The sequence below is a fragment of the Hippocampus bargibanti genome, linkage group LG03 (genome assembly GCF_051943395.1).
Source record: "Hippocampus bargibanti isolate YZ-2025 linkage group LG03, ASM5194339v1, whole genome shotgun sequence".
NCBI lineage: Eukaryota > Metazoa > Chordata > Actinopteri > Syngnathiformes > Syngnathidae > Hippocampus > Hippocampus bargibanti.
This window is the reverse complement of record NC_142736.1, coordinates 22,111,298-22,126,347: the sequence shown is the minus strand read 5'-3', so window position 1 is coordinate 22,126,347 and position 15,050 is coordinate 22,111,298. Positions and strand designations below refer to the sequence as shown.

The 15,050-nt window shown below is 37.9% G+C and overlaps 1 protein-coding gene across 2 annotated transcripts in view; it reads right to left on the bottom strand.

Moving 5' to 3' along the window:
- The window catches only part of furina (furin, paired basic amino acid cleaving enzyme a), a 62,903-nt gene that overhangs the window by 22,110 nt on the left and 25,743 nt on the right, over positions 1-15,050 (bottom strand). For both annotated transcript variants that reach the window (XM_088992595.1, XM_088992596.1), the window contains exons 3-6: positions 6,686-6,784; positions 1,954-2,049; positions 507-635; positions 303-379 (exon numbers count right to left, since the gene is read on the bottom strand). In XM_088992595.1, coding sequence (XP_088848721.1) covers positions 303-379; positions 507-635; positions 1,954-2,049; positions 6,686-6,784 — 401 coding nt within the window. The remainder of the gene's footprint in view (positions 1-302; positions 380-506; positions 636-1,953; positions 2,050-6,685; positions 6,785-15,050) is intronic.

The window sequence follows — 15,050 nt, the reverse complement described above, 5'->3', positions numbered from 1 at the left end:
GCGTAAAAAAGTTAAAAATATCTTAGCTCCTTCAATTGGACATGCTTTGAAGAATGACTCGCCATTGGAAAATATGAAAGACTATCAGACCTGTTTAGCTCGGCTGAAGAATGCAAAGGGAAATGCATTTTGCTACAATGAGAAATGGAAAAACTGGCTTCTCGTTCTGTCTCCCTGAGGTTGCCGTCTTGTCAATGTTCCGTTGCACAGATTTTAACCGGTAAGTAAACCCCGCGTGTGTTTATTGCATACTTGGCCAATAAATCTGATTCTGATGAGGAATGAAAACTAGTTGCACATACCTGTTATCATTAAGCTGTGTATATCTTGGCTGAGGGTCTGGGTCGCCATCATTCACATCATAGCTGGCATCGGGGTCCTACGACATAACATGCCAAGAGTGCAAACTATTGTAGTCTATGTAAAAAAAATGATGATTCAAAATGTTTCAATAAGTGGAGTATTTCTTATTTGTATTTTTAAGGACAGTGATGATTTGTACTTACATAGTTCTGACTGAGGTCTGGATGGTTCTTTTCTATTCCATCATCCAAGATGGACACCACCACTCCTTTACCTGTGTAGCCCAACTGCCAAGCAGCTTTGGCATTCAAGTCATGGTGGTTGGTGTTGTACTAAGGGTGGATAAAAAAATTTATTGATCATCTTTTCATCTTACGTCAGTGTGACACAGCAAAATGGCACTTTTCAAAGGTTCATTAACAGAAAGCAAATAATGGGAAAAGCAATAAGGCAATCATATTATTCTGTCATTAAGTGTCAGTACAACAAATGCACTTTGTCATTAATGTGGCCCAAAACACTGGAGACTTGGATGATGGCTCACAAATCATTTTGTATGCTGTTTGATTTGCTGTTGACATTTAAACTGGCATTTTCAAAGCTGTAGCTTTCATCTGCTTCAAAGCTATCCTTTAAGTCACCGATAGCTACAAATATCGTGTCTGATCTACCACTCAGTGAGCCTCATTTAGAGATGGCAGGGATTGGAAATGCAGTCATGCCATTGGCACAAATGCCATTAAAGGAATGTAGTTGGCAAGCTGTGAACGGGACTGATAAAAACTGGTGTCAGACACCTCTGAAAATGTGGACTCAATGCCATGGGTATTGACAATGAGTTCAGCAAAACGGAAAACGCAATAGATCTATGAATCAATGCCTGTAAATTGTATCAGTTCAGTTGTATCAATTGAAGAATCATAAGTAATACAGTCTATTTATAGTTGTCGTGATGTTAGTGTATCATTCATTGCTAGGCTTTGCCTCTTCCCATCCCTCTTTTCAGTTAAGTAAACAAAAAAATAAAATGGCTGCCCCGCTGTTCTGTAGCCATGTTAAAAAGTGCACTTAATATATTTTGATCAAAGCTAATCCCAGCGGTGAAAGGGATTTAATAAAAATATGTTCAGCCATTTATTCTAATAATATTATTCAATACAGGCTACTTGTGAAATCCGAAATGCAATTTGTTGCATCACATGAATCTACATATATTGCAAACACCTCCACAGGTTGAAGTTAGTGGTGCTTTTGTAGGCTGGAGTATATTCAGTGAAATGAAAAAAAAAACAATTGATTGATAAATCAGATGCAGAAAAAAATTATAATTTATTTTTATAATATTTCTATTTTATAATTGTTTTAATATAATTTTATAATTTTTTTTGTTCAAATTGATAGTGAAGAAAATTCACGAATTAAAACAATGAAAAAAAATCACTTAGATCGTCCAGAAGCTTCTTAGTTTTAACTGTAAAAGTTCATCATAATAGATTCACACCGGATTACATTTTACAATGACGGGAACAATACCACATTCAATTGTTGGCATTTGAGTGACTAAAAAGCTCAACTGGTGTGCAGGGACAAATTCACAAACACAGAAAACACACATTCAGTTTTACTCTTTACATTACAAATGAAACTCACCAAGTACCACTGGTACTTGAATTTCGGATCAAAAGGTTCTGTGTAGATATCACGTTTTTTCCTTTGCTTGACCACCTGTTGCTCTGCCCAGGTAACCTAAAAACAGAGGTGAAAAGACAAATATAGCATCAGAAAATGAATGGATGGACTAAGAGGTTTTGGACATGACTGTAAGCATGATTGGGTCCCGGCGTGACGTAGACCAATGACAGCACCGGTGGATTATCCCTTGAGCTGATTGGCTGCGTATTTTTGCAGTCTGCTAGAAGCAATGTTTCAAAGAATTAACAATATCGGGATGTTTTCAGTAAAAATATCGTTGTAGGTACAGTGGGGCCTTGGCTTAGGAACCCCTTGCTTACGAACTTTTCGGTTTACGAACGTTACATTCATGAAAAATTTTACCTTGGCATACAAACTATTTTTCGGGACACACGCGGAGCTGCCACAATGAGTGATGTGTCGTTTTTGTGCCCGCCCCCAGTCTTCGGTTAAAGCCACGTGATTGGTCAAGAACGCAGCAGTGGGGGATGGGGTTACAGGCAGAGAGAGAGCGAGGCTGTTCTCCAAAAAACAAAATGGCATCTTTGGTTAAAGCCACGTGATTGGTCAAGAACCCAGCAGTGGGGATGGGTGTGGGGTGTTAAACATTAAAGAGACAGGCAGACAGACAGAGAGTGATAGAAAACCACACACACACACACACACACACATGAAAGGGAGATGGCAGAGTCCAAAAAAACAAAAGTGAAAAATAAAAGAAAAAACATAAAAAAGGTTAGAAAATTGATATAAAACAGTGAAATTTAGACTCGTTTGAACTTTGATAATTCAAAAGCAGAGTGTAGACTGGAAGGTTAAAATATCCCATCAATCAGGCTCCACAAATAACCCGCACAAGTCATCTGTACACTTGATGCAAAAGCTATCAACCCAGCTAAACAGATCACAATTGATGAAGAACTAGATACAATTATCACAGAGAACGCACCTACAAGGGATCATTCCTCAAGATGGTGAAAGAAGCCTATGTTCCTCATCAAGTGTTTAATGCTGAGGAAACCGGACACTCCATTCCATCAAGTGACCATCACAAAGGTAAATAAAATGACTTTATTGTACAGTACAGTTTATTTCTTTAATCATAATACTATAGCACATTTATTATACATAAAATAAGGTATAGTTTGTGTAGTTTTAAGGCTTAGAAAATTAGAAAGTAGAAAATTATGTTTTATGGGGACCCGGGAACGGATTATTCTCATTTTAATGGTTTGCTATGGGAAATTATTTTTCGGGATACACACCTTTCGCCTTACATACTCTGTCTGTAAGTTTGTAAGCCAAGGTCCCACTGTATTTTATAAAAGCAATCACTAGAGTAAGCTTATACACTGATGTGTGGTTAATTCTGTGATACCATAATCTCACGTAAGAATGAATTTGTTTTAATTCCGGATAGGTTTATTTTAGTATCACAGTCTGAGTGGGGGAGATGCTTTGACTGAGATTTAGTTTCTCCTTTCCAGGATGCAGATGGCAAGACACAGTTCAGTCAGCGGTGGCAACCTACAGATAAAGTGTTTTCATGTCCTGATATATTGCACAGGTTTCAATCAGATAGTCATTTCACGAGCTGTTCTATTGCTTATGTCAGTTACATCGACTGTCCCTTCTGTCGAATAGCGATCAATATATGTACATTCGGAAATCGATTATGTCGCGATCGTTAGGTTAGATTAGGTGGTTGAAGAAGTTTGTTGAGTGAATGATAAATGAAAGCGACTGACATTTTGGATCAGTAATAAAATTATTTTGTCATCAAAAGCCCTTTTCAGCCCTGTTTTTGTTCTTTTTGGTTTGAGGTGTCACAGAAGAAAAATTCCGATCATCTGAGTCACTGATTACAAAAGAGTGCAAAAAATTGGATTTTTTTTTGCAATCAAAGAAGAGAAGAGCCTCTTTCTTTTGATACGTTTGATACATAAATTGGCATAGGAAACAATATTCTGTGGGTCTTGAAAAATCAGTCAAAATGATCAAAAACAGCTGGCAATGCGGGGAAACGTTGCTTTGAAACACAGCAGGCAGTGAATAAGTTGAGCTACAGAAATTGTTTGATGACTCGGGAAGTAGTGCAATAAAATATTAATTTCAGGGTGTCGTCATTTTTGTCCAGGAGGAGATCAATGGTTTTGTTTTGAAAATAATTCTCATGAACAACAATGACAACAATAATGCCTGATTTTGATTAGGTGATTTTTGGATTTTGTCTCTCTTTGGCGATCATTGTAGCAGTTCTGTCAATATTTGTTATTAATAAAAACACATTTAATTTCTAAGCGCCTTTCAAAACTCTTAAGGACACTTTACAGTCACTGGATTTTTTTGCGTGCGGGTGAGCAGCGGCAGCCATTCGCGGTGCAAAGCCCAACTAATGAAAAATGAATAATAATAATAATAACATATATGATATTAATAGATAGTTGCACTGTTATGTTTGCAAAACAACAATCCGCAACAAACCAACTAAATATTTGCATTTCTTCTCATCCAATAACTGACAATAAATCTAAACTTCACAATAGAAAAGCATGAAGGTAAAAATGCATCCAAGCGTTAGGTCCTCACTGGGCCCCTTTAAATGGTTTCCTGTTTGCCAGCATACGATTTGTGGTTGAGGTCGAGATATTCTTGACCGCCTTTCAACACATAACAGATTGGAAACACTGTGCATTCAAATCCCTTTGTGGCCAGTTACCAAGTTGGCTGTGAACTGGAAAAAATAATTTCTCAATGCAAAAACAGCTGTGGAATTTGTCATGACATGTTCGATACCTTTACATCCTGAAAAGGTTTCTTCAGCCGTATTCTGAAGAAACCTTTTCATCGATGGACCACTCCTGTACGACTGAGAGCTTACACAGATGTACATCCTGAACTTTGTCTTGTGAAAATGTACCCATAAATTTGTCTGATTAACGCAAAGAATCGTGAACTCATCCACATGTGTCTTAGATGCAAAAAGAAAAAACAGCTATGAGGTGGAAGAAAAAAAAGACTGGAAAAAAAGAATTAATTTAAAACAACCCTGATTAGATTGTCAAGTGTTCAAAGTAATAGCGAAGAGGCATCTTTTTGACCCATGGTGAACTTTCCAAGGGAATACACAACAGGGTAATTCTTCACATTCTCTGAGGTGCTGTGGAGAACAGAGGAATTCAACAACAGGAAATGGAGGCCCAGTGGTAAAGGAAATCTCAAATAGAAAGGGAGGTGGCTTTCGCTCTCACAACAGCGGCACACAATTGCACCTTTTCCCAGCCTGCACCTGGGCCGCCCAGCCGCCCAACAACAAAGTAACCGTTACATTGGACATTATAAATCAATGGCTGGAAAATAATCCAAAAGCAAGACAGTTTTTAGGACATTGAGTAAGATTCACAAATGCAAAAATACTGCCCTTTTTTCATTCTGTTTTCCGATGGACAAAAAATTATCGGTGAAATTGAGAGCAAGATCTTGAGCCCCATTCTAAAGAATCGTGGAGCTTGTTTACTTGTTCCTATTGTTGTAAATTAAACGACTTTCGGCTTTTTCCCCTGTGTCATTTGAAGTTAAAAAGTATTTTGACCACAAAAATAAAAATGTGCTCAAAAATAATTTGAGACTTAACAGTTGAAAGTCAAAAACTTTACTTAACTCAATTATGTGCTGGATTATTATTATTTTCCACCCAATTCAAAACTAGTGTAATTGGTTAAATAGTCACAGGTCACTATGACTGACTCAAATGTCATAGTGACAAATCTGTGTGCTATGTCACCCATAACTAAACGGAAGAAGACCGTTTAGTTATTTGAGTCATTCAATTTACAACCATTACACAAAGTTTTAGACTTTCTCAGTGATTCTAGGTTCATAATGCATCATTTTCCATAGCTATCAATATTAATTTCACACAGATTTTCACTGTCTTTCCCAGTGTAGCAGGGCACAAGCTCATGTTCAAATTTACTTGCAAGACTGCTGGAAAATTCAGAAATGTGAAATTTCCATTAGGATCAGTCAAGATGAGTGAACTGAACTGAATTTCAGAGGTTGACAGAGGAGTGTTGATGACTTGGAGGGCCTCCTCGGGGAAGAGCCTGTTCAACTTCCATCACTCTTATGACAACAACCCATCTGGATGAGGAGGCATTTCTGACTTTTAAATGACAAAGTGTAAGGATATGCATTTGCCCCTCAAGCTCCCTATGTTTCACATGTACTACTTATATTAATCATGCTAAGGGCCATGAAACAGCCATTCGCAGGGCACACAGAGACAACCATCCACACTCACAGTCACATCTTGGGACAAGTTACAGTGGTCCATCAACCTGCCATGCATATTTTTAGAATGTGGGAGGAGACTGGTGTATACGGAGAAAACCCACACCGGCACGTGGAGAACATGCAAACTCCATAGAGGAAGGCCGGAGCAGGAATCAAACCCTGCACGTCCGTACCGCAAAGCCGATGTGCTAACAAGTCGCACAGCGGGCCACCAAATTAATATAGGTAAATAGTAACGTCAATCTTCCTTTTATTAATTGCTGAAGATAATGACCATTTCTTCTGAACCATTTCATTTGTTATGCTCCCCATTTTCGTGGGAAAGCTCAGTGTACGTCAAAGAGTTTCTTCTCCAAATACAATAAAATAAGACTGACAATTGTAAACTTCTTACCTTGGGATCTTTAAGTAGACGGACATGTGAGCTCCTGTGATCAGACAGCGACCGCTTAGCCACCGCACGATGCTTGAAGTGGTAATAATCCCCAAAAACCTGAAATACAATGACAGAACAGTTACATTCATGCTAAAAACAAACACATGCAGGTATACAAGAGTAATGCATTCAAATGCCTCTGGGCTTGAAAATGAAGACCCAGATGAAATATTGTCGTGACACATGGTATTCTGGGGGTTAGACTTTAAAGAAGAGCGGAACGTGCATTGACAAATAGAAAAGAAAAACTGCAACTCAAAACTAATACTCCCTATGCACACTCTTTCTTTTTTTTTTTCTGAACACAAGGATTTGGAGATATTTGTCTTTTTTTTTAACTTGGACCAATAAAAAGCTTGCATGGTGTGGATTTTTACTGTGTGTAGCAAATTATAGCTATGGTGATATAGGGAAAAAACCCACCTGTCTATATTTCAGTGACTGGTTTGTGAGGGAAACAGAAACATGTCGATCATGGTTCTCCAAAGCCAAAGCAGATGGTTGCAAATGATTTATTTTGATTACTACAAAATACTGAACGGATACTGTGAGAGGTATGCAGAATGTGGGGCCAACAAGGCGGGTTGAACATCACGCATTTTACCGGAGTGACTATAACCAGACTGTGCCAGGCAGAGCTGTTTTTATCTCACATGGTCAAGCTTCACCTTTCTCAGTCAACGCCAAGGAAGACTTGGTGCTGAGTGAATTTGGGGTTTTTGCTTCCCTAAGCCTGCGTCGATAGGAAAATCCAGCACTGAAAATGTCTGCTGATATAATGCTAATTCCAAAAGTATTTTACTGCAAGTATTTTGTAAGCTTCAAAATGGGCAGTACATGCAGTCACCTACAAAAAGCTGGTCAATTAATTTCTTTTGGTCTGAACACACCAATGATGACAACACAATGCACATTCCCCACCTGTGTCGCAGCGCTATTTGCATCCTGAATCATGTTTTAAATCAGAGTAAATAGATCAAAAGCATCCAGCCTGATGTATTATAAGTACCTGCACAAAGCCAAAGGTTTGTGATAAGAGTAATAACAATAATAATAATAATACATTACATTTTAAGCACCTTTCAAAGCTCTCAAGGACACTTTACAGTCACAGACAAGCATAGGTACTATAATAAATAAAATACAATCACAAATAGAATGCAATAAATAAAATACAATTATAAATATAAACAAGAGAGCGCTACACAGAAAAAGCAATTTTAAATAGATGGGTTTTGAGATGGAACTTGAAGGTGGGAAGAGAATCGATGTTACAAATGTTGGGAGGAAGTGAGTTACAAAGTTTGTGAGACATGCAACAGCTAAGAAGGCTGGTGCACTTTCAATCGTTATATTCAACTCGGTGCTCGTCATAACCACACATTCATATGGAATGTCTGTGAGTTGTATGAGTATAACAATCTATTAACTCATTCACTGCCATTCACAATTCACGGGAATTGAAAATATGACGTAGAGCGCCATTCCCGAATTTGTTCGGATTTTGTTTTTTTCATGCTTGGATGCCGATAAAGCGCAGGCCATTGCCAGTGGCCATTGCCGCTGGCAATGATTTTTTTCTTTTCCATGTTAGCGCTTTGGTCCAGCTTCGGCTGTTGTTAAATCACTATATAAACCAATATGTATGTATTGCATTGTATGTTGGACTCATTTCAAGCTCATATAACTCCAGACCCATATAATTTAGGAATTAACTCTTTTTTTCTGATAAAAGAAGAGAGTCTAAGGTTACATTAGATGTTTAATGTAGTCCTAAAACACAATATTCTGTGCGTCCTGGAATTCAATAGACAATGACAATCACCTTGGCACTGGCGTGGACACATTTTTGCACATCATCTGGCAGTGAATGAGTGAAAGAACAAGCTCAAATGACGATAAACAGGTATGAAAGTGGAAAAGTGCTTATTCTGAAAAGCCATGAGCCAAGACAAGAAAATAGAAGCAGATTGTCTATTGTGTTGGCCGAGATATGCTCTTGGGAGGTCGGACTGATCAAAGATACGCACAGAGAGGATGGGTGAGGTCCATTGAGGAGCATCAAGTAACAATGAAAAGATCAATTCATCCGTTGAGCTTCAAAGAGTATGTGTCAAACAAAAAACAGCTGTGGCTGGAGTGTTCTAAATTTTGGGCCACATTCACTCTTGGTGTGAAATGTTTTGTTTGGCAATAATATCATCGGAGTATTTCAGACATCTAAAATGTGGCAAAATAGTTGTTGGAAAAGAAAAAAACACATCAAGTATGTTACAAACAACAAAATGTGTGAAAATGTGTGACGCACTAGGAAGTAAAATAATAAAAAGAATAAGAAAACCTTTATTCGTCTCATAATGGAGAAACTCCAAAGTTATGTAAAGAACAAAGAAGAACAACAAGTAGATGAAACCCTGGAGTGTTGAACAGCTGAAGTTGCACATCAAGACCAAATGAGAAAACTCTATACAGAGCTTCAAAAATGAGAATCCTCAGTTACCAGATTTGAATATTTTTGAAAGAAAAGGTGATGTGAAGACATCCTGTCAAAGCTTTTTTGGATGGTGTTGCAGATATAAAATTCACAATTATTTGCTAGAATAAATGTTTTTTTTAAGTACAGTATACATGTTAAACACAAAATCCCAACTACATTGGAATTGGTTTTGACGCATTAAACAAAAGATATAAACTGACCGTGTGCATCCTGTGTTAGCATGTTGAAAATTAGCACCCCTGTGCCTTGCAGAAGCACAAAAACAACATTCTCAGCAGCAATATTATTCAAGGGAAAACAAACAAAGCCACATTATTGCAACTATTTAAGCATGTTCCTGTGGTCGCCTCTCATTAAGAAGAACTCAACTGTTACCAAAATATTCACACATGCACTCTTGCCACATTACCCTCAAGAATAGCCATTCCAACTTTGCAGCACAACCATCATTTGGCAATCAAGAGACGCTTAAGGGGTAATGATTTCGGTCATTTAATTCAGACCACATTGTTTCTGAGGTTTTAACTACTTTCCACTTGTCAAGAAAGGCAATTTACGACAGCTGGAAAATTGGGAATCAGAATTGGAGATTGACCATAACGAAGTAAGCCGGTTACAGATAAGAGCTGAAAAGGCATATCAGGGTCTCTCTAAGTAGAGCATTACTGAACAGCTGTATTATTCAATTGAGTTCATTAAAATTCACATTTCTATTTATTTTTGTGCAGTGTCTTCTAGGGGGGAAAGGATACGCGAGTCCATGCACACAAAGGTCTTATGCCCCATTTGCTGTCAAAAAAGTGTGTTTTATAAAAAACAAAACAAGCGCCACAGTGGGCGACTCTTGAGCACGTCTGGCTGACAGTGCAGAGGCGCAGAGTTCGATTCAGTTTACAGCCTTCCTTTCTGGAGTTTGTATGTTCTTCCCAGGCCTGCATTTAGTTTTCTCCAGGTAATCCACATTCCTCCCACATTCCAAAAATATGCACGGCAGGTTATTGGAACACTCAAAATTGTCCTGAGGTGTGACTGTGAGACCGTGCAATTGCTTGGTAACCAGTTCAGGGTTTACTATTGCCCAATGACACCTGTGAAAGGCTTCGGCACATCCACCACCCTTATGAGGATAAGCGGACTGGAAAATGGAAAGAACAAAACATTGGTTGAAGATAAACAAGGAGAATGGGTTTTAGGGCTGCATTAGAGTGATATGAAAATGGAGTGGCAGGTTGCACTTGTGGATTTTGGTTAATTCCATAGACGGAAGACCATTAGTGCACTTAAACCAGAGCAACGGCCCGTGACGTATTTTACTACATTGTATTGGGTAGATTAATCGTTTATTCAGGCATACATAATGCAGTGCATTACCATATTCTGTTTACGCTTCAGTGGCTTGTGATTAATTGAGAAAATGAGACTTTAAAATTGCCCTCCAAGAATAGTTGTGTTGTGCAGAAAATGAAGCTGGAACAAAACAAGCGAAGAGCAAGTCGTCACAATAGGTTTGCAGGCTTTAGGTTTGTATCCATTTGAATTAAACAACTTTTGCGGTAGTTATTTTATGTTTGCGGCTCATTGTTAAAATATTTGGGTTGGCAACATAAATTCTTTATTCTCCTTTATTTATTCTATAAGGCACACGACATTATGAGGTGCGACAATCGAGCCTGGGGTTACGCACCACTTCTACAAATCGAGTCGTGGCTGCTGACAGTAGTTGCGAGACCTGTTGTGGCTCAATATTACTTCACATACAATGTGCACAGGCACATAAGGCACAGAATCATCTTTTGAAGAAAATCAAGGCTTTTGGGTGCACCATATGCACCGTAAAATACGGTGTATGAAGAATATAATTGCAACACTTCAAAGAGCTAAAACTTTCCCTGAAAGCAAAAAGTATTTTTCTGGTTCACAAATATGTCTAAAGTTTGTGTGAGCAAGTGCTTCTGCTTCTGCACGCCTGCCGACAATAAGAGGTCATTCTAAATGGTGCTGTTGTACTGTATTCTGCATTACGTCTGTGTAAGCTCTCAGTCGTACAGGAGTGGTCCATCGATGAGAAGGTTTCTTCAGCGAGGCGAAACGGAGGCGAAACGTCCGAAACCTTCACTTTTGTACAGATGACGGCTGAAGAAACCTTCTCATCGATGTATTCTGCATTATTCATAATGCCTGATCAGCATCTTGATAGGCGACATCTGTTGTGGATGGATTCTCTCGCAAATAAACATGCTTCTGAAGAGATTTCATCAGATTTGTGAAGGATATTTGAGAGAAATGGGCTTTTTGACAAAAGTCCAAACATCTATGAGGTCAGATGATGAAAACAGGAGCAACAGAACCTTTGCGTTGATTATTTTATTCAGTTCAGATACCTCCCTTCTACCCAAAATTCAAGGTTGTAAAAATTATAAATTCAATTTAGTTTTTTTTTGTTGGGGGTGCAGTGTTATAAATTGTACTGTCCAACACTCTCGTTATTCCCTCTTACACAACAGCCAAGAAGCAAACGACTTGGGTCTCATGAGTGTTATTAACATGGGTGTTCCCCAATTCACATACACATAAAAAAAGAACATGTGCAGTGAATGTTTACAAAGTGCCCAATTGATTGATGACATTTTTATTGGAATTGTCACTACATTTAATTTCACTCAGGAAATTATGTCATATAAATTGCTCCAAGTCACTCAGTCAGTCACAGGGCTATCATGACATTTTTTATCAATACCTAAAGTGGCATCTAAATTACTGTAAAACAAGCTTTTGTTTTAAAAAAAAGATCGTCAAAGACGATCAAGGACATTTTGACTCATACGATGACACAATTGTGTTGTGAATCAATATACATAATGGAAAGAATATGTTTACATATTAAAAAGATAATGCAGGTTATGCAATGACTGTGCTTGCGCTGACCTATTTAAATTCTGCATTCATCTTCAAAGAGGCAAAAGGGGCAATATTGTACAGAAAACAAGTTTAGGTTTTACAAAGCGTTTTGTAATATTGAACAAAAACGACATAATTAATGTCCCAGCTATAATTGTCTGCCAAACAGAGTCAGAAACAATGTTTTATATTCAGTTGGCTGGAGATCAAAGGTTGCCCCATTAGAGTCATATTAACAGATGAAAGATTATCTCATTCGAACGTGCTTTAGACTCTCATGCAGATAGATGCCTTAATGAGTTCATCCTCATTAGTGGAGGAATTCAACTGCATTCATTGCTGTTTAGCTTGTCAGAGAAAGTATGTGTGTGAATGTTCATGTGTCTGGTGTGTTCAGAGCTTGCCGTAGGGAAGAGAAGAGCGTCCAAGAAGGAGGGCAAGTGAAACTTAGATGGAAGAAATTGAAAAGGGTCAGTCGGCTTCATCCCAAATGAGGCAGCCATGTCACATGGGCACAAAATGTATCGTTGCGTGTGACATGACAAGAGATAATGGAAGATTCCTCTCTTTCACAGCCTAGAAGAACACTTCTGACACAGTTTGTGACTCTGAAGATGAATTTGGTCATCATTATATCATCTTCAGAATTTAATCTGCTTTCTGGAAATGATTTTTTAGTATTATTAAGTGCATATATTAGAGGAAAAACCTGCATAAAACAAAATACTGAGGTAAATATTTTTTCTCAAGTCGGTGATTTCACATCCGGTTCTGGAACTAATTGCCTACAAAAAAAGCAGGGGTTCAGGGCAGTGCATTTTGCAGGACTGACCTTAAAATTCCCCTGATGGAAGGAAAGGCAAAGGATATTTTTAAATTAATTCACTGACTTTTCAGTTAAGGTAAATTGCTTTATGGACTCCAGGGTATTCTGCTGGATTCAAGTGCTGGTATTGCATGCAGACAAAGTGTACAGAATGATCGTCATATTCATGATCAGATTCACAACTTTAAAAACAAACTGCCCCCATCCTAACAAATTTTAATATGGCTTGAAAGTCACAATTGGTTTGAATTAGGGATGTGAATAATTAATCTTTTTAGAATCTATTCTCTTCTCAATTATTCCATTGATTATTCAAGAAATCAATCCAAGCTGGCCCCTCATGCACACATCATTTTATTCTAGCGTTGCTACTTCAAGATTGCTTCCATCAGCAATAAATGTTCATGTGGAAACACACAAGTGACCAAACTTTGGATTGGGTTGCCACAAATATGCTTTTTAAAATTATTGAAGACATTTCATGGCTTGCATTTCTGTGTCGACTGATTTTTGTGGTCAACACAACTGAGTCGGTCAATGTTTCATTCCCAAACCAAGTTCTCAGGCACAGAACACGGCACCAAGGAGGACTGCCAGTGGGATGACAGCTAATAAGATTTAACTCTGGTGTCTAATTTTATCTCTCTTTGGAGCAATGATGGAGCACTGCGACTGGACAGGAATAGCAAACAAGTTCCTCTGACCCTGGTGGAGGACCATTGGGGTTATTTGAGGAAATCCAATTTCGCCACATTTCCCTACAAGCTTCGGGTTGTAACATTCCCATCATCATCAATGTAAATTTCTCCACTGTGAGACTAATAAAGGCAAATCCAATCCAATCCAATCCAATCCAATCTCCTCTCTCCACAGAGGAATGTGCACTTTTGTCTCTGTATGCACAATGGGGAAGCCAAAACCGCTGCACCTGAATTTAATGGACCGTTATGAAGCTCTCTCTGAGCTGTACGGGAGTGACGTTCAGAGTTGTGACTGAGAAAAATGTCACGATACGACTGATTAATGATAGAAAGTACATCTAACGGAAAAATAGCTGACTCCCTGCTGCTTTGTCAGTTTTAACACTTTCATTGTCAAAAAACAACAACAATTTTGTCACAGAAACTATCACAAAACTTTTTTAATAACCATTATCTTCCTTGAAGAAAATAATGATGAAAAAGCATTTTGAAGTTTGGAAACAAAATCATAAAACTATTTATTCTGCCAAAAATCTCTGTCCTGCAAATGTTCCAAATTTAATTGCATACTTTATAAGAATAAAACAATATGTACAACTTGAGACGGCTCTAACCCACCTTTTAATTTGGAAAGAGCTACAATGTAGAGAACACATTATTCTATCCAGCTGTAAAAGCAGAACATCTTTATTTAGAGAATGTTGCAATCAATGGCAAGTACCTGAGAGTTGACCGCAAGGCTTAGAGTTTTTCCATACACTTTTAAAATATATGGTTCAGAAATCCCATTTTGGGATTTTCTGTGTGAAGTTGAGGATATGAAAAATCATATGCTTGTACAGGTTTGTCGGGACAGCATCAGTCAGTTCAAAGTCAAAGTCAGCTTGATTGTCAAATATGCTAATGTGACATGCATACATACATAGTTGCTCAAGCAGACCACTCAGCGAAGTCACACAACAGCATTTATAGATTTTGGAGACAATCTGTAAATGAGCTTCTTATTTGTGTAAGGATTAACTTCCCAAAAAGGGACAATATAACTCGAAAACCCATTGATGAACAAACTTGATAAATCTCGTTCATTCAAAAAGTTGAGATAAAATGTTGATTTTGAAAACTATGAACAATGAGATCGTTCAAATTTTCAGGGAAAAAAACGAAAAAAATATAATATAATTTCAGCTTTTTTGTTGGTTTGCCATCCATATTTCATTGATGATAAAAAGAATACTATTAAGATATACTGAAAAGGGAATTAAAAATGTTTGGTTTTGTATGTATGCAATTATCATGTAATGACATTTAGAAACGGAGTGGACTAGGACAAAGTAACCAACAGGTGGTAATAAATCCTTTTTAAATAGAATTTAAATACAAAACACACCTGGTGACGCTGCC